General features: G+C 42.2%; 2 protein-coding genes across 2 annotated transcripts; both read right to left on the reverse strand.

Annotated features, from left to right (window-relative positions):
* Positions 1–1,162: 1,162 nt before the first annotated feature.
* On the reverse strand, positions 1,163–7,591 carry LOC104456044 (probable mitochondrial-processing peptidase subunit beta, mitochondrial). Its single transcript, XM_010070757.3, is given in 11 exon segments — positions 1,163–1,679; positions 1,770–1,877; positions 3,448–3,513; positions 4,307–4,405; positions 4,998–5,106; positions 5,221–5,372; positions 5,472–5,609; positions 5,855–6,019; positions 6,672–6,895; positions 7,012–7,044; positions 7,047–7,591. Coding segments are annotated over 11 exon segments (1,440 nt in total). The 5' UTR covers positions 7,306–7,591; the 3' UTR covers positions 1,163–1,592.
* Positions 7,592–9,578: 1,987 nt separating this feature from the next.
* LOC104456046 (cellulose synthase-like protein D1) lies at positions 9,579–13,922 on the reverse strand. Its single transcript, XM_010070758.3, has 6 exons — positions 13,110–13,922; positions 12,394–12,823; positions 11,903–12,283; positions 11,444–11,819; positions 10,930–11,329; positions 9,579–10,827 (listed from the first exon to the last, which is right to left on the reverse strand). Exons 1-6 carry the CDS (start codon positions 13,718–13,720, stop codon positions 9,870–9,872), a joined length of 3,156 nt encoding a protein of 1,051 aa, XP_010069060.2. The 5' UTR covers positions 13,721–13,922; the 3' UTR covers positions 9,579–9,869.
* Between the last annotated feature and the right edge of the window lie 5,271 nt (positions 13,923–19,193).

Genomic DNA, 19,193 nt, shown 5'->3' on the forward strand with positions numbered 1-19,193 from the left:
CATCTTCTCGTCGTGGACACAATGGAGAGAGAGAGAGAGAGAGAGAGAGAGAGAGACAATGACGGAGGTTGAAGTAGATGATGTCGTAGTGGAGGACGATGACATCGGAAGGGGCTGATGGAGACGTGCACTAATAGTGAAGAGAGGAGAGAGACGAGGAAGGGGGTGGGATTAAGGATCTTGAATGACCTTTTGCAATCAACTGAAAAATAAGTTCACGTGACGCTTCTCTAATAGTAATAGTACGTATATCGTGCATGGAATTGTTTTTCTTTTCATATTTTCGAAACATTACAAATCATTTGCCTTCGTATCAAAGACACTTATGAAAACAACTTCCTAACCTATTAGACGATGAATATGTCATTTAGCAGCACCGCTAGTATTGGAAGCGTCCTTCAGGAACCGCAAGGGATGGACGAGGCCTCGCGACTTCCACTTATGCAAGTTATGTGGGGATATTGTCAACAGTCAAGCGCCTTCATATTCGGCTCAAAATACCCATTTTAAGGCCCTTTCAAGAATGCGTCACATACTTGGACAAACAAGCACGATATGTTCACGTGCATCCGAGCATGTGAAGACTAAAAATAGGAAATAACCATGAAATTGGCCGACCCTTTGTTCTCTCACACAGTACCCGCCTCTCTGCCGGGTGGTCCAAGCATATGTAATTTCACGGTTGGCTGGCCATTTGCTTACGCAAGATTGAGATCCTAGGACTTAAAGTGCACTGTCTCATTCGATCTTGGCGACTTTTGGATGGGACATGGACCGGGTTCATTTGTGGGGTCCTTTCGCGTTCTTGCCCTGAAGTTATGGGATGTCTCTGGTCCTTTTAAAAGCAAAGCATGTCCCCATCTCTTTGGCTTTTGCTCTTTCACCATGTCAAGATGGTATGCGGAGCATCTCTCGAATCGGACAGCGTTGTTTCATTTATCAGAGATATCTATGGCCTATCAAATCTCGACAGCTCAAGACAATTCGCATGAATCGTTGTTCAGCGTGACTACCTAAATGAGGCCGAGCCGACCTTATTGAGCATTTACGTTCTTCTTACAGCAATGGACATTTTTTGTTTTCAATCCTTTCCTGGAGCTTAATCCATATCAACTTGAGAAAAGAAAAACCAAGGACTAACAACTACGAATGATGCAGAGCATACCCACCAGAATTGCCATTTCTTCATTAATCGTACCCGCCAAGAAGACAAGCTCGATCTACAAAATACAAGATCTCACACCAACCAACGTACAAAGTGCAAATACCTTATAACGTGCTCGGTACTAGCAAAATTACACATGAAACAGAGATCCCGATACCCTTCAACAGAGGAGAAGGCAAAAGATTATTTGAAGCAACTCAACATCAATGAGTATCGTATACTCGCAGAGAGCACCTCAAGAATAGTGGGCGAGTCTGTCACTGGATACAACATAATTATTATGAGAATTGTACAAAAGACCAAAAGAAGTAGATTGATAAACCGAGAAGTACGAGCCCTCGAGGCTTGCCACTGAAAATTGGTGAGTCACGAGAAAATATTGAAGCAAATTTTGCCAGAGAAGGTAATGATGAAAAAAAACGTGAGCCTAGTATCTGTTCCAGTAGGTCCTGCGTCTGAACCAGTTGTAATCAGGCAAACCTTGGATTGGGCCCATTGCAGCAATAGCAATATCCTATAAAGCAGAGAAGGAAAAAGACAACATGAGCATGCCAAATCAAGCCTAAAAAGCAACGAGGAGATCAGGTATATTTCTCGTTCTCACCCTATCATAGATGAATCTATTTGCCACGCGTTTGATGGTGCTGGCATCAACAGCATCAATCCTGGCGAACAATTCGGCGAAAGGAATTCTGCGGCCATAAGTTAGAAGCTGCAAGAACAGAAGATAAGTGATATGAGTCATCATAGGACTGCACCATGAATTTCTGTGCAACACATCGTACATGGTCAGCTATGGAGCTTAGATGCATAGATTGCCCGGATAATGATTATGGTGCCTCATCTGATAACAGTATACCTCAAAACATACACCATTCTCATCCCAAAGAGTACATCACGTATTGCAGTTATAAATCAACAGAAGACAAATTTAATAAATCAAAAAATAGAGAAAGCACACTAATTTATTTATTCCACGGAAATATGTAGAGAGCTGCAAGAGGGAGCACTTAACATCCAAAATCTGAATGCACTATAACTGGTACATTGACAAAACTTGATCATGCGCACCCACCTCTTCATGTTCTTCAGGAGGTTTTTTGCGTGACCTAATACATTTTTTTGTTTTCCTTCATAATTTAAAACGAGCCAGGAGATCCATGATACACAGAGCTTCCACTCCTTCCAAACAATCATTTTGGCAGACAACTCTTTATTTTATATCTAATTTATTTATGACAATTGAATGAAGCTAGAACAAAAAGGCCACAACTTCCAGTCATCCAGCATCGTTGGTAAGAAAATAACTGAGACAACTCTGAAGTCAAAGCAATGAACTAACTTAATTTATAATATGTTAAGATTTCATACATCGACATTTGTTGATAAGTTGATTCATTTCAAAGTGTTGATACAAAAGGCTGTATTCCTGCTTTGGTTTATCTCGAAAAATGCTTGCATTCAGGTTTGAATAATATTATCTGTATCAGTTGGTAAACTTTCAAAGATGTTCTAATACGACATGTTATCAAGCGAGAGCAGGGATATGACTTTGTCACGCAAAAGCAAGGCAGCTTTTATGTCTCTCAGTTCAAGAGAGTTATTCAAGTTCTTAGGAAAATTAGAAAGCAATTCCATCATTGTGGGGACAAGCAAACACTAGTTTATCAGTGCTATCACTAGTAGCTACTTAGCCACTGCTCCAACACCTTCTGCAGCTAATAGATAACACCGTAGAACCATAATTCTTAGTAAACATTCTCTCTTTAATTTGTTAACAAGCCACCCTAATTTCATACAAGAGTTGGCCCCAACTCATTTGACGCAATACAATAAGGTGACAATATGTGCCCACAAAATCACAAAACTAACATTTTCTATACACTCTAAAAAATGAAAGCATGTGCTGGTTAATTTGGTACTAAATATCTTCTTTTGGATGGATAAAATGACAATAAAAACTTAATCTTCCTCATTTCTACAGCCATGACATTTCAAAACAACTAAAACACATTTCGATATTGCCTTTTGATACTCATTAGGCTTGAAGAAAATTGGGCAGTTCCAAACTACCAATGGCTGTAACCTCAGTGAATTGTCAAACTTTGAGATAACAGTATGAGACATTTTCTAACAGCGTTGGCATATTCCATTTTCTATGGAATATGACATAAAAAAAGAAAAAGAAAAAAAAAGAGAGACTTTTGAATCATATGCAGCTGCCCAAAAAAAAAAAAAATCATATGTAAAGTACTAATTCATTTTTTATAATAAAACCATACCTGGCGTCCAATATCTTCAGCCACAGGACTTGTTCCATCAATGTGAAGCAGCAGAGAAGATTTCAACTGCAGCAGAGGACATGAATAAGTGTAAGGCCATTAGAATAAGAAATAATCGCCGTAATTTTTGTTTTGCTGACATCATTTGTATCACAAAATATTAAACAAGCCTGCATTTCGAGATCCATAAGCAGCGTGCTTCAGATAATAAAGCAATATTTAGTCTGCACATAATTCCATTGAAAAGAAACGGAAAAAAAGAAAAAGAAAAAGAAAAAAGGGGTCTCCACTTGAAAAACAGCATCAATATTAAGATGCTCAAGCAATTTCTTGGATGAAAACACATTATCTCTGGAACATTATTCCCTCTTTTAGCAAAAGAAAAATCAATAGATCCCCATCATACTTATATTTACGCAAAATAAGCATCTGTAAATGAAGCCCAAAGAGCACTCCCCAGATGTTACTCTCAAAAGGCAAAGGAAAATAGCCTATGGCCTAAAATTTAGAATAAATGGACCTTCTTTGGGTTAAATTTCAAATCTTTTCTGGAAAAAAAAGAATTCAATTTCACCACAGATTTCAAAATCCATTAGGACAGCAGTAAGAGCTCCTATGGTCCATGGGATGAATTGGAGAGAGGTCAGATCTAACTTATGCATAAAATGAGAATAATAGCCATAATATAAAAATAAGGGTTATCCTCATCCACGCAGAAGATGCTACCCCACCCAAGATAAAACCCTGCTTTATGGAACAACTTTCAAATTAGAAGCATTTCCACCATAAGGTATGTTTACAATTTACTGAGGCATGTAGAAAGTATAAATGCAGAGAGTTGTAAGTGGTGAAAGAGTACCTGATTTCTAGCTCGGATAACATCAGCTTCAGAAACACGATGGGCCAACTTGGTTGTCTCATACATTATTGCATAAGCCAAATCATCTAAGCAATCCGGCTGAAAAAGAGAATTAACATTCAACTCAAAATTCTTTACAATGAGTTCAACTTTGGCACAACATATGTGATAAAAGCTCAAAAGATCATGGTTGTCTGTGGTTGGAAATCTAATCATAGGATGGATTTTCTAGTATAATCAAAGGCTTTGTTCCATTTTTTCATCATCTCAAAGATCTTCAATATAATCTCATTCTCAGCCTTTGAAAAATTTCATCATTCTTAAGAAGCAAAATACCGGGACTATTCCACTTAGCAACTACCCTCTGCTCATTTTAGTTTCCTTCACCTCCACGCAAAACTTTCAGACCCTAGCCATCTTTAACCCACTCCTTATGCTATGACAATGAAAGATGAAAGATGAAAGATGAAAGATTAAAATAAGAGAGTGAGGGGAACAGGGTGTGGTCACATCATGAACAGAGGAAATTATATAAAGGTCAGCCATATAATTTTTCAAAGTGTCCGAACTTCTCTTAAGTTTCATCCTCCCATGCATGAAAATGAAGTTCAAATAACTGTTCCATTCTCTTTTCCACTACCCACATAACACAAAGTCATACCCTATTTTCACATGAGTATGTTTAGCTCACCTTGGCAACAGCATAAACACCAAAGAGACCAGTGTCCTTATAGTTGGTATTGAATGCCATCATAGATTCTGCTATTTCATTAATTGCAACTCTTTGTGCCAGCTCAGAACTGTCGAAAAGTTTGTAACAAATATTAAATGACACTACTGCACCATGTAAGTGCTTGAGAACAAGTAAAACTAATTCTTGCTGTACAAGTACTAAATTAACATAAATTGCCCACCCCATGTGCTTTCCACCTCCAGCATTTTTGTTCCATGAGCCTAACATTGCCTGCATCACCATCAGAGCGATGGAATCTGGATCTGTCCAAGATGCTCCGCTGAAAGCGACTGCAAATTGTGCCAGAGGAATATCGTCGTCGATTATCCTAACCTGTCATTGCATTACTTCAAAAATGAATATATCATGGGAAACATATGATACAGCATCATATCATGTTAAGGGCCTGCTACACAAAATCAAATCTCCCACCTCCGAACCAGTGAAAATCGCAGGCTCTTTTACAACTAACTGGGAAGCAGTGGTTGGATCTGCAGATAGCTTCGTAAACAATTTCTTTACTTGCTCAACAACATCTTCGTGCTTCACAGCTCCAGATGCAGCGATAACCTAAACCATCAGAAAACAAATATCGAGTTCTTAAAAAGAGATGCTTGGGGCAGCTAGTACCCATCACTACCTACTGGAGACAATAGGAGCATTTAGTCAATTTAGAAAAGAAGCCACACATCATACTCTCATTTTTCATGTCCTAATTCTTTTCTTTTCTTGTCATTTGCTCTTTTCTTGGTTGTGAAAAGAGAAGTAGGATGGTAAAGAACAGGCAAACAGAAAGGTTGCATTCCAAATATTACCATTCTAGGAGCTGTATAGTGCGTTTTTATGTAGTTCTGAAGATGTTCCTTTGTAATTGTCTTGATATTTTGAGCAGGTCCAAGAATAGTCCTTCCCAGAGGAGAGTACTGGAATGCTGTTGCATGCAAATGATCAAATATCACCTCCTCAGTTTGGCCTTCAACCTACAGCATTTAAAGAGACAAACTTACTGCAAAGAAAGCATCATTGTGAGAGAGGCTCTCAGCATTAGAATGCTCAAGGCTAATGAGGCAACTAATAACAAATGACAACGCCTCACGACAAGTTCAAAGCCAGTTAAAAAAGCTGAGAAGGTACTGCAGTTCCCTTACCAACTATTACTATATTCTATTGCAATGCCAAGTATAAGCACCCTTTATTAGGCTTCGTTTGTATTGCGAAAAATGAATGATTTGGAAACCGTTTTCCTAAAAATCATCGCTTATATCGCTTGAAATAATTAGTTAATTAAAAATATTTTCATTATCGACAACAAATCATGTTAAACACTTTCATGGACGATGAAATATTTTTCCTTTATTCATTTTTGAAAGTGAGACAAGCAATCATTTTTAGGAGAATATTTCCCACATTCATTTTCCACGAATCAGTTCAGATTTAGACAGCAGAAATATCTGATAAAAGATTAAATGGACACTCATGCCACCTAGGTAGACTGATTCCCAACATTACCAACAAAGAAAGGAGTAGCTCAAAACAATTATGTTAGATACAACAACTAAACTGAACTAGATACATGGACTGATCCGATGAATAACAAACAAATTCACAGAACGCTGCATATCAAAGGGTTACCTCTTCCATCTCACGTAAGATCACATCACGCTCCCGGTTAATTCGGTTCTCGTCAAACTTGGAGTTCTGCAGGATATCGGCCAGAATGTCGAGGGCATTGTTGATATCCTTATCCAACACCTTGGCATAGTAAGTGGTCTGCTCTCTAGAAGTGTAGGCATTCAAGTGACCTCCCATGTTCTCTATCTCTTCCTCCAACTGTCTTGCCGTCCTCTTCTCAGTCCCTACAACAAAGCGGAAAAGGAACCCCAAAAGAAAAAACAAAAAAAAGGTCTCTGATTTGAGCAAATTTCAATCGCCAAAAGCAACAGGAACAAAGAAATGGCAATCGATTCGATACCCTTGAAGATCATATGCTCGAGGAAATGGGCGGTCCGTTGGTGTCGTCGGTCTCGAACCGCGACCCGGCGTCGATCCACACCCCGACGGTGGCGGTGCGGGCGGCGAGGCTCGACTCGGTGGCGATGCGGAGGCCGTTGGAGAGCGTGGTGACGCGGGTCTCGGGGGCGGCGAGGACGCGGGTGTGGTCGGCGACGGCCGGGTGCGGGGAGGCGTACCGGAGGAACCGCGGATCCGGGTTCTCCAGCTGCCTGATCTTCGACTTCACGGCCTCGGCGAGGCGGTCGTAGACCATGGCGTCGGGGGCGGGGGGCGGGGGCGGGGCCGGCGGCGGGGGCGACGGCGGGGGCGGTCGATGCGGATCGGGCGGCGGCGCGGGGAGGAGGAGGAGGCGGCGGCGGCCCCGGCGCGGGAGCCGCGGGAGCGGCCGGCGAGAGCGAGCAACTGCTTGATGGCCATGGCTCGAGGAGTGGTCTCTCTGCGGGAGAGACGGGATGGGGGTTGGGGTTAGATTCTTGTAGGGTTTCGATTCGACTCACCCCTGGTTCAGTCGATCTCTAGAGAGAGAGAGCTGCTGACGTATTCTAGAGAGAGGGCCGGGAAGACCGGGTGTGCAGGCCGAAACGACGAGCCGTTCTTGGGGTCACTCCCTCTAAAAACGACATGCGTTCCTCTGCCGTAAGACCTTCCCTCTTAATTACTAGTTCATCATGTTTTGTTTGACTTCGATATCTAAAACTTATCGCAAAAGTACTAAAGTATATTAAACTTATCAAATTAATGCAATCAATTTTTTCTAACATCATAAATTAATTTAATGAAATATGTTGATGTGGCATTTTTATTACCTTTTGCTTTAAATCTTATTTAAATAATAGTTTAAAACTAAAAAAAGCTAAAATAATTTTTAAAAACAAAACTGGAAAAATAAAAATAAAAAGGGCAAGATTGTGGCTGCGTGTTGCCATTGCCACCCATCGCCAACCCCCGAGTGAGGGCTTGCATTGCTGTAGCCAAGCCTTGTCGACCCTCGCTAGGTTGAGTGAGGCTTGCCTAGATCTAGGCAACATTGGCCCTCGCTTGGCCCTATCACTCGAGCCTAGTGAGGGTCACTGGCCATCGCCTGGGGCAGGCAAGGCTTGCTGGCCAAAAGCGAGAGATGCGTCATCCAAATCTGGGTGAGCCGCACTAGTGCCAATCGAGATGTCGCCCAAATTTGGGCAAGGCCTTCGCCATTCCCTTTGGCAATGGTAGCACCCAACCACAATCTTGCACCTTTTTTTTTTTTTTTTTTCAATTTTTAGAATTAGTTGAGCTTTTTTTATTATTAGTTTTTTACTATTATTTAATTAAGATTTAAAGTAAAAAAAAAATGCTACGTTAACATTTTCGTTAGACAAATTGATGGTGTAAATGAAAAAACTTGATTGCATTTTTGATATATTTTATGATTTAATTGCACTTTTGTAACAAGTTTTAGGACTTATAGTGCACATATCTCATAAATTAACTAACTGACGAAAATGTCATGACATATATGCACAATTATTAACTTAACAAAAAAAAAAAAATCGTCCTTGACGAGACCTCCTTTTATTTTGAATGGGGAGGACATGTAAATCGGACGAATTTTAGAACTCGACTATACTGACTAAAAGTTTTTAAAGCTCGATTGTGCTTTTAGTATCGGTTTCAAAACTTCAATTATACTTATCTCTATCCGAAGTGTTAATGGTATATATTAATGTAGACCAAATTCCAGTTGTTTCACGAAAAATAAATGATTTAAAAAATATTTCTTTAAAAAGGATCTCCTATGTCATTTAAAATAATTAATTAATAGGAAATATTATCATTATTCATAAAAATATTTTTCGTCATGGAGATCCACATACTTTATAATATTTCGACTTAATTAAAGATAATTACATTGAGGCTAGTCGTATGTCAATTTGAAGCATCATCGAAGGAATAGAAGAGAGGGAGGGATAAAGTAGTGGGTGATGATAGTGAAGGGCGACTAACGACCCTAAACGTTCAAGCACGGTTTGCGGTGGTAGTAACCAGTGTAATAATAGGAGGTTTCAAGACTCAAGAGGCCGAAGAAATGGCCCACATGATCGAAAGGTTGATGAAATGGTGCGCACATACCACTGAATATTTTCTCGAAAGCTTGAGTTGCTGCACGGTCTCGATCTCAAGTATCGACTGTGACACATGAATGTTAAATGAAAATCAGTTTGAGACCTAAAAAACGGTGAAGATCGCCTTCTTCCCCTTTCATTTCCTTTGTCAGCTTTCTTTCGTCTGCTCTTTAGGATTACCATGAACGGAGGGTTACAAATTACCATGAATTCCAACACATCCGTGCGGCAAATAGAAAAAATTTCGAAACAAAATGCCATCGCCTGCTTAACAAGAAAACTGAGAAGTTGTTCAAACATTGCTCGAACGTTTTTCAGCAACCTTCCCTGTTTTTGCATGGAAAACTCGATGGAAAATTCCCAGCAGCAAATTAATAAATTTTGATCACAAAAATGATATTCCATATTTAGATCTGAAAGACGTTGCGTTTGGAGTCCTTGTAAATTTTGGCCGAAACATGATATACCTCATCATATACTGTTATGTACTTCGACTATTTCATCTAGACACCAAACTGACCAAAAGTTTAAAAATCCAACATCTTGCTAAACAATGAATCATGCATATCGTCTCACATCGGATTCGCCGCGGTTGCGAGTCGGCCTGGTTCCAAGCGATCCACCAATAATGCCATCCATGAAATGCCTGTTTTCTTCTGGTGATGTGCAGGTAGCTTGAGCTTTTGATTCTTTCTTTTTTCTCCTTCTGTCGTGACTAGACTTGCACTTCACCACCAGAAGTTGTAGATGAAGCATCAGGAGGGTTGATTGAGATCCAGAGCAGAGAGACGGTGATGGAGACCAGGCCTGTCCAGACGTAGACAATGGTCGGGACTCGCCCTCTCCTGCCCATCAGCCCCTTGGCGAATGGATACATGTGAGATAACACCCAGAAGCTGAAGAACACCCCTCCCAGGAGCTTGCTCCACTGCGGGATCTCGCTGTAGATCGTCCTCGAGAACCCGATCACGACGGCCACGATGTTGATCACCATGATGGTCAGGGGCATGAGGAAGAGGCTCGTCCACTTGACCACGTAGAGGTCGGCGTAGATGTCATCCTCGTCCTCAGCGGCAGATTTGGATGTCAAAGTGAAGGAGATCTCGATGCCGGCTACCACCTTGAGCAGGCCCTGGATGACCGCGGCGAGGTGGGCACTCGTGCCGCCTATGACCCAGAACTGCTCATTCCGCCACCATTCCTCAAGGCCGACCCCGGACCACTTCACTTCCAGGAGGGAGATGAGGGTGAGTGTGACCGTGATGATGAGCAGGTACATGAGGAACGAGACATTGAGGCTTTGGACGATGAATTGGCCCGAGAAGAGGGAAAGCGCGGGGAGGAAGCAATAGACCGAGAGGAAGATCGAGGTGAACGGGTATATGCCGACGTTTAGGTACGCGATGCGTTGCAGGAACTTGAGGCGGCGGCTCCCGAGCAAAGCATTGTTTCGAGAGAAGAAGATCTCTACGGACCCAGTGGCCCATCGGAGCACCTGGTGGAGGCGGTCGGTGAGATTGATCGGTGCGGAGCCGCGAAACGAGTCGCGCTTTGTGATGCAATACACAGACCGCCACCCGCGGTTGTGCATACGATATCCAGTGACCACATCTTCCGTCACCGACCCGTAAATCCATCCTATCCTATCGCCCCATTCAGTCTTGTCTTCATACCTATCGAAGCAAAAAGGGTAGGTTACTACAAAATGTAGATGACAGAAACTGTTCCTTCAAAAGTTAACTGGAATGACTTGAGTTGATATTGAAAGCAATTACCAGCAGGAGATGACGGCCACTGCCTCAGCTACTGTAGGCGCGTCCAGTGGCGGGCGAGGAACAAGAAGGGCTCCGGGAGGCCTGCCGTTCTTTATTGAAATGTGATCGGCGAGTGGTCGCCCCTGAAACTCCGCAATGGGGATCGATTCGGTGAGAAAGGTCGAATTTCCAAATCTCTTTGGTAAACATAGGTCGGGGTGTGATGTCAGCGGTTGCGTTTCCGAGTCCTCATCCTCGCCTTGCATCTGAACATTCTGAGCCGGAGTCTTGATTTGTCCAAAGAGACCGTCGTACTCGTTTGCCCTTGGCGGTAGAAACCCGTAAAGTGCGAATCGCCGGAACATACAACCGGTTCCCACGTATACCGGCCCTTGGAGACCATCGAGCGCTCGCATATTACCTGTCACGGCCAAAGTAGAAAGATGAAACTTCACATGTTGGTCTGCAGCAATGCTTATATCTTAGAATGTCGCCGGATTAAGTGATTCTGTTAACCCCAGAAGACAGAAATTACCATCAAAGAAGACAGTGTTGTGATTGGCGTATCGATCTGATGGATCGATCCCTTCAAATCTCTGTGGAAACTGAATGTAGCAAATCCGATCTCCGCCACGGTCCATCATGAAACACATGCCCTCTTTGATAGCTTTCGAGTTGAATATGTAGTGGTCGCAATCCAAGTTGAGTATGAACGGTCCGTTGGATATAATTGCCGATGCTCTAACCAAGGCATTCATCGCTCCGGCCTTCTTGTTGTGGTCGTACCCGGGCCTTTTCTCCCTCGACACATATGCAAACATCGGCAATCGAATGTCGATACCCGAGAAATCCAATTTCTTCTCATCCGGATGGCCCATCACGGGGTCATTCTCCGGGACCTTACTCATTATCTGCATTGTGGAGAATGAGAGAAATGGGAATTGCGTTTAGTACCGAATCGAAACGCTCAGTGATTTGATAATTATATCGTTACCTGCAATATTCCTGCATGGTCTCCTTTAGCGTGATCGGCACTCGAATTGAACCATGTCCCTGGCCAATGAGTCCCATCAGCCATCCATGTAGCCTTTGTGACCTTGATCGGTTCCTGCGGCAGGACTCCTCCATTCTTTTCCCGAGCGAGCTGCTTCTCTTTCATTTCTTCTCTCGCATTGTACGAATCGCAGCGTCTTCGTATCACCTCGGGAAGGCCATTGATCCTGACCTTAAATTCATCATACTCCCTCTTGATCCAACGTCGGTCTTTCACGAAATCAAGCCGCTTCTTGTTCTTTGTGGGGTCAGATTTGAGACTGAAGTAACTCTCCGGATTTCTAGGCTCGATGTTGTGCTTTCTGCAAAAGGGCACCCATACCTGTTGCAATGGGAAAAAATGGCGGACAAAATGTTCTGTAACATAATCTGTCTTACTTCATCAAATGGATTTGACCACTGTCCAGATGGTTTATTCAAGTAGAGAAGTACCTGAGCGAAGTTGATGGCTTCAGCCATTGCCTCGAAGGTGAGAATCGCCCCGCCGTCATCCGAAATGTAGCACGAAAGCTTCTCAATGGGGTAATCAACTGCGAGAATGGAGAGGATTGTGTTGGCGGTGACAAGAGGTGGCTCTTTTTCTGGGTCAGCTGTCGACACCATCACGTCCACCCCAGGCAAGTCGGACCGGCCGTGGGGATTGGATGGGGAAGGCCTCTCGAACTTATCGGTGAGGGCCGCGAGATCGGTCGCTCGGTTGATGGGATTGAACTTCGGCAATACGTCCAGCAGCCACGAGAAGGCGAACCAAAGCTCGCATACAATGGACATGCCCCATAGCCACATCGCGTCTTGATTCGGGTTCGCAACTCTCCAGTAAAGAAACAGAGTTAATGCCACCATCCGCAACACTATCAGCAGCCTGGTACCAAACACACAAAAATAGCACAAAATTTTCATTGCTTGCCAGGAAATTTTTTGTGATTAGATTCGAAAGAATCCGTTTATAACTTTGCTGCAATAATCTGCTCATTTCAATGTGCTTGTTTGGCTGGTTCATGTTTAAAATGAACTAGCTTTATGAGCTGCATTTGATATGTAGTATGCTCCTATCGAGACCTCTTTGGGACTAAGGAAGGGACATTTCTGGAGCTACCTATGATGTTTCATGAATTTGAGTTCATGAGAGTTTCGATAAGCATATGAACCTGTAAGGGCTAAGAACACCAGGTGGAACCTTGATCTTCCTAGTGAGAGGCTTCCATGGTTTGTCCATGAAGTCCTCCATGCTCATCCCACCATCATAAGCATCCTCCTGGTCATCTTGCCAAAATGCATTCCCAATTCCATACCTCCCTTTGCTCTCAAACAGCCACCGCGTGTGGTCGAAGTCCCCAGTCTGGCTCCTCAGGAGCATCGACTTGTTGTTTGACTTCATCAGGGACAACCCGCGGTCCATTTTTGCCCTGCCGCTCCCACCACCGCTGCCACCCCCGTCTCCCTGCGGCTGCGAATCGGAGCTGAACCGCGTTGACTTGTACCCCCTCGAAGCGTCTCGTTTAGAGTCGGAGGATGTGCTCGGCCCTGGCGACTCCGCCATGGGCTGATTGTCCGGCGTGGGCGGCATGAGCACTGTGTAGTTGATGTAATCATTCTGGCCCATGAACTCGCCGGACATGTCCAGGTCGTCGTCTCGGGACAGGCTGACAATGCGGCCGCTGGACGTCCGTCTAGAGAACTTGACTGCCTGAGGCGGTCGGCCCGCAGCCGGTGACGATAGGGAGGATGTTCTTTTTGTGGGACTTGAAGGGGTTGCCATCCTATGTTTACCTTGTCTCTGTGCATTCAATCTTTATTAGTCTGAATGCAAGCCATTTGTGGGATTTTCCATGGGATTGGAAGCAGCAATTCAATATCCTGGGTCATGAAAGTTGTTTGAGTTGCTAAAGAATTGTGTTGAATGGATGGAAAGGAAAGAGCTAGGAGGCCAAGTTTGTTCCCAATTTAGTGGCTTGCAGCTCCTTACTATAGTTAGGTTTTTTCAAGAGGAGGTTTTTACCTAATTTCAAGGTTGGCCTCTCTCTCTCTCTCTCTCTCTCTCTCTCTCTCTCTCTCTCTCTCTCTCTCTCGTTTATAGCGAAGCGAAGACAGAGTGAGGGAGAATCTTAAAATGAGGGTTCTCTTTGGGATTGACCGAAAGATATAACATTTTAAGACGACTTTGTGTGATCTAGAAATTCAACATTTTTCACATTTGTCGCTTGGGTCAAAGATCAGCTGGTGCATTGTTGAGACAAGTGAACACATAAATGACCAAGTTTTAGGCGTGATAGATTTCTGGTCTAGTTCGGTTCCACTCATGAATGAGGAATTGGACCAATAGGACTGGTTCCTAGTTTTTGGGACCGGGAGTGGAACCACTTGGTCCTGGAATTGGACACTGGTTTGGTCCAATTCTCGGACGGTCTAATGGAACCGGTGAAAGAGGGAAAGGAGATATTCAATCATTAAGGTTGGGAATGGACTTTCCATCTCTTTCGAAAGAACAATTAAGAATGTCAAGTGTCTCGAAGGTGGTTTAAGAACAGTTGGATCAGTTCATCTGGAATCAAAGAAACAAGAAGCAACTGCTCGAGGTAGCGACACCCATGTACAGAGCCTTCTCTTGCATTTGAAAGATCCCCAGCTTTCTGAGGACTGACCTGAATCGAGCAAACGAAAAACATCGATAAACGAACCCAAGGCGAACATTCAAGCTCGCGGTGAAGACTAAAAATCCAATTAACCAAGGCTACATAAGCACCATCGAAGCGAGAGGGAAAGAGCAAGGCGTGAGAGCTGAGAGGCGAGAGAGAAAGAGCGTCGAGCGAGGCCTAAGAGGTGAGAGACGATTAGGGTTTGCCTCAGACGAGTTGCTAATTCAAGCGAGAGGATGTGATTCTTGCAAATGGTGATTGTGAAAGAGGGTCAAGCTGTGAGAGAGTAGAGGGAAACAGGAGGCGCGCGCGAGGCGAAGGCTTAAGTGATCAAGACTAATTATTAGCTTTAGGTTTACATTTAAGAAATAAATAAAAATATTCAGTCTGCTCAGGTCCGGGCAGTCTAGTTCCCTTCGGAGCTGGGAACCAAACCAAAAATCATTGGTTCCAATTTTATGGAACCAAGAACCGGACCGACACTTTCGAAATCACTCAGAACTAGCTGATCCAACTGATTCTTGATTCAGTCGGGTCTATCTTGTTCACCCCTACTCAGTTATTATTACATTTCGTTATTTCGATCTCTTCAACAATGGGCCCTCTCTTTACGTTGGGATCATCTACCTCCCTAAGATTACATTGGGGCTCCATCGCCTCCATTTTCATTAGTGAACGGCCAATCTCGAGCTTCAACCATCAGTCGTTGCACTCACAGATCGCTTGGAGGCTCATTCTATGCTCAAGCTCGCTACAATGGTGGCAGGTGTTGAGGAGGTCGAAGGCATGTCTGTGACCCTACCTCGGTCGACCTTTACTAACATAGGTTTGTACGTGTGTAAGCTATGGGCGATATAACATACCAAACACTGAAGTCGGAGACAGAAGTATAGATCCTTTTCCAACTAATTAACCGTAAATCAATGATGTAAAATACTAAAAAGAACTTAGGGTGATTCTCTAAGATTCTTCATATAGATTGGCTGGGAAGTACACAAATAAATGATGACTAACACTGGCAGTCACTGCATCCCTATGACAAAAGACACATTTTCTAACCTATTGCTTATTATGTTTCTTTAGGCCTAAGTTGGATCCCTCCAACAACGAGACCGAGCTTTGCGGTGTAATCATCGACCTCCTTAAGACTGCATCCTTGTGAAGATGAAGATGAAGAAATGAATCAGGATACAGCGAAAGCAAAAGAAATACTTCGAATTACTCTATATCAACATGATTGTAGAACAAAGCTTCTGTGATCAATGACAGCTTTTGAATACAAAATCCTCTGTTTTACATCCCCTGTTTCTATTTCTCTATCACAGCATGTATCAGCTACACAATTGCAGAGCATCCATTGATGATTGCTCTCTAAGCTTTCTCTCTCTTTATTTCTTCTCTCTACTCTTTCTATATATGCTCAGCCTTCATCGAGGAGGAAGAAGACTACTTAAAGAACGGAAAACAGAATACAGCTCATAAAAGAAAAACAGAATTCAACTAACTGTTTCTTCATTTGTTTTTCCACTTTCAGCTGAATAACCACACACGTGCTAGTTTAGATCTGTTATAACTTGGCGATCCATGTCAATCTTCATCTCAGGCTTCTTCTTCATTGATGTCAATCCAAGTGTGTCTTCACCACGAGTTCTCCACCGTTGATCACCAGCTCTTTGTTGCTTTTCTGTCTTTTGTTTTTCCTCACGTGTTCTTTCTCTATCTGCTGAATTTATAGTAACTGATGATTGAGAAGACTCAATTCCTTTATATTTAACATCCCCCCTCAAATTGGGAATGGGTGGAAAACCAAGGTCCAATTTGGTACGTAATTGACAATGTGAAAAACGTGAGAGAGACTTGGTGAAAATATCAACAAGTTGAGAATTGCTTGGGATATATTGGACATGAGGGATCCTGAGGAGACTTTTTCTCGAACGAAGTGGAAGTCCACTTCGATATGTTTTGTTCGAGCATGTAACACAAGATTGGCAGTGAGAGCAATGACTGACTTATTATCACAGAACAGATGTGTGGGATGAGTGAGAGCATATCCTATGTCTCGCAAGACAAAACTGATCCATGTAAGTTCAGCAGAGGTTGAAGCAAGAGCATGATACTCAACTTCTGTAGAAGATCTACTTACTGTGGTCTGCTTCTTGGCTACCCAAGAAATAAGGTTGGAGCCAATATAAGTACAGAAACCTGTAGTTGATCTTCGAGTTTCGGTACATCCAGCCCAATCTGCATCTGAAAAACCATACAGATGTGGAGAGCTTTGAGAATGAATGAATATGCTAAGACTGATAGTGCCTTTGATATATCGCAGAACCTTTTTAAGTCTATAAAGGTCTGCAATAGTTGGTGTCTGTAATTTTTGACAGAGTAAATTGATAGCATAGGCAATGTCAGGGCGTGTTAAAGTGAGATACTGAAGAGCACCAACCAGGCTGCGGTACTCAGTAGGATTGGATAAAGAAGCATAATCATTTTGCAGAATGAGAGGTCTTAATGGCAGAGGAGTGGAAATTGGTTTACATTCAGACATTTGAGCTCGAGTGAGAAGATCACTAGCATATTTGGTCTAACACAAGAATAAATGATTAGAATTTTGTTTGACTTCGATGCCAAGGAAGTAATGTAGTGGGCCAAGATCTTTCATGTGAAACTTGAGACTGAGAGAATGAATCAAACCAGAGAATAGTTGAGAGGAACTTCCAGTTAAGACAATGCCATCAACATATAACAGTAGAAGAATGGTATCTTGTTTATGATGATATATGAATAAAGATGGATCTGTGGAGCTGCAAAAGAATCCATATGCCAGTAAAAAATCACTGAACTTATCAAACCATGCTTGAGGAGCTTGTCGAATACCATAAAGTGACTTTCTGAGTAAACATACATGAGAAGGTTTCTGTGGATCTTGAAAGCCAGGAGGCTGCTCCATGTGGACTGTTTCATTAAGTGTGCCATGTAAAAATGCATTCTTAACATCAAGTTGATGAATAGGCCACTGTCTCATCTTTGCTACAGATAGAACTATTCTAATGGTGGCATGCTTGATTACTGGACTGAAAGTCTCTGTGAAGTCAATTCCTTCTTCCTGATGAAAGCCTTTAGCAACTAAACGAGCTTTCAATCTATCAAGGCTACCATCAGAGGCAAGTTTCGTTTTAAAGACCCACTTGCAGCCAATTACATTCATGTATTTAGTTCGAGGAGTTAAGTCCCAGGTTTTATTTTGATATAATGCATCAATTTCTTCTGTTATTGCTTTATGCCAACCTTCATGTACCAATGCTGATTTAATTGACTTTGGTTCAGAAGGTACCTCATAGACAGCAAGACATGCATACCTAGGATTAGGCTTGATAATTCCAGATTTGGATCGAGTCTACATTGGATGACTGGAAGTTGCTTCTTGTGTTGAGAGACTGGAAATGACCCCTTGTGATATATGAGAAGGGATAATATGTTCAGATCCAATACTTGTATTATAGGGTATTGATGTATTAGTAGTAGACATGTGTTCATATTGTATAGGTGAAGATACTTCATTGTGTGGTGTTGTTGTAGAAATGACATATTCTTGTGTTATTGCTGGTTGTAGTGATTGAGCAGTATAGGGTACAGCAATTTCTGTTGAAGACTGTGAATTTATTGCTATATTGTCTTCATTGAGCTGCAGATGGGCTGCACATGTCTGAGAAGAAGTAGAAGGTATAGTAGAAGCTGTTTTATTGCTTGCTGACTCTTTTAATTGTATTTCTTCTGCCCATAACTGATATAGTGTTGTGAGAGATGCATACTTTGTTAGGCACGGCTTAGTAAAAGGGAAAAACTTCTCATCAAACTTCACATGTCTACTGATATATACTTGACCTATTGAGGGTACAAGACATCTGTAGCATTATGGTGTTCACTATAGCCAATGAACACACAAGTGAGAGATCTTGGATCAAACTTGTGCTGAGCATAGGGTCATAAGCATGGATAGATGATCATAAGTTGGTTCTTGGTGATACAGCTTTCTGTAAGGTGATTGCATTTGCAATTTTGGTGTTGGAAGTAGATTGATGACATAGTTAGCTGTAATAAAAGTATCAACCCAATATTTCAGAGGAACTTTGCCATGATATAACATGGCAAGACCTAATTCAACAATATGTCAATGTTTTCTCTCAGAGATACCATTCTGAGCAGGTGTATAAGGACAAGAGAGATTCTGTTTGATACCACAGTCTTGTAAGTGAGCTTGAAATCTGTGGCTAATAAATTCTCCTCCACCATCACATTGAAAGATCTTGATTTTTTACTCAAATTGGTTCTCTACTTGCTTTTGAAACAGAACAAAAATCTTATAAAAGTCTGACTTCAATTTCAATGGATATACCCAACTAAATCGAGAGAAGTTATCCACAAACAGAACATAGTATTTGAAATTCTGAAATGAAATCACAGGTGATGGACCCCATATATCACAATGAATTTTCTGTAGGGGCATAGTTATTACAGATTCGGATGATGGAAATGGTAAAGCTACAGCCTTAGCAACTTGACAACTACTACATACATTCAGCATTCTACTGCTACATT

This window comes from Eucalyptus grandis, chromosome 8 (genome assembly GCF_016545825.1).
Source record: "Eucalyptus grandis isolate ANBG69807.140 chromosome 8, ASM1654582v1, whole genome shotgun sequence".
In the NCBI taxonomy this organism is placed as follows: domain Eukaryota; kingdom Viridiplantae; phylum Streptophyta; class Magnoliopsida; order Myrtales; family Myrtaceae; genus Eucalyptus; species Eucalyptus grandis.

Bases quoted from the DNA above. Each gene is read 5' to 3' on its own strand.
- LOC104456046 (XM_010070758.3), bottom strand. From the start codon at position 13,720: ATGGCAACCCCTTCAAGTCCCACAAAAAGAACATCCTCCCTATCGTCA. The intron at 12,824-13,109 runs GTTCATATGCTT...GTTTGGTACCAG, and splicing joins GGTGTTCTTAGCCCTTACAG to GCTGCTGATAGTGTTGCGGA. The intron at 12,284-12,393 runs GTACTTCTCTAC...CCATTGCAACAG, and splicing joins AAGCCATCAACTTCGCTCAG to GTATGGGTGCCCTTTTGCAG.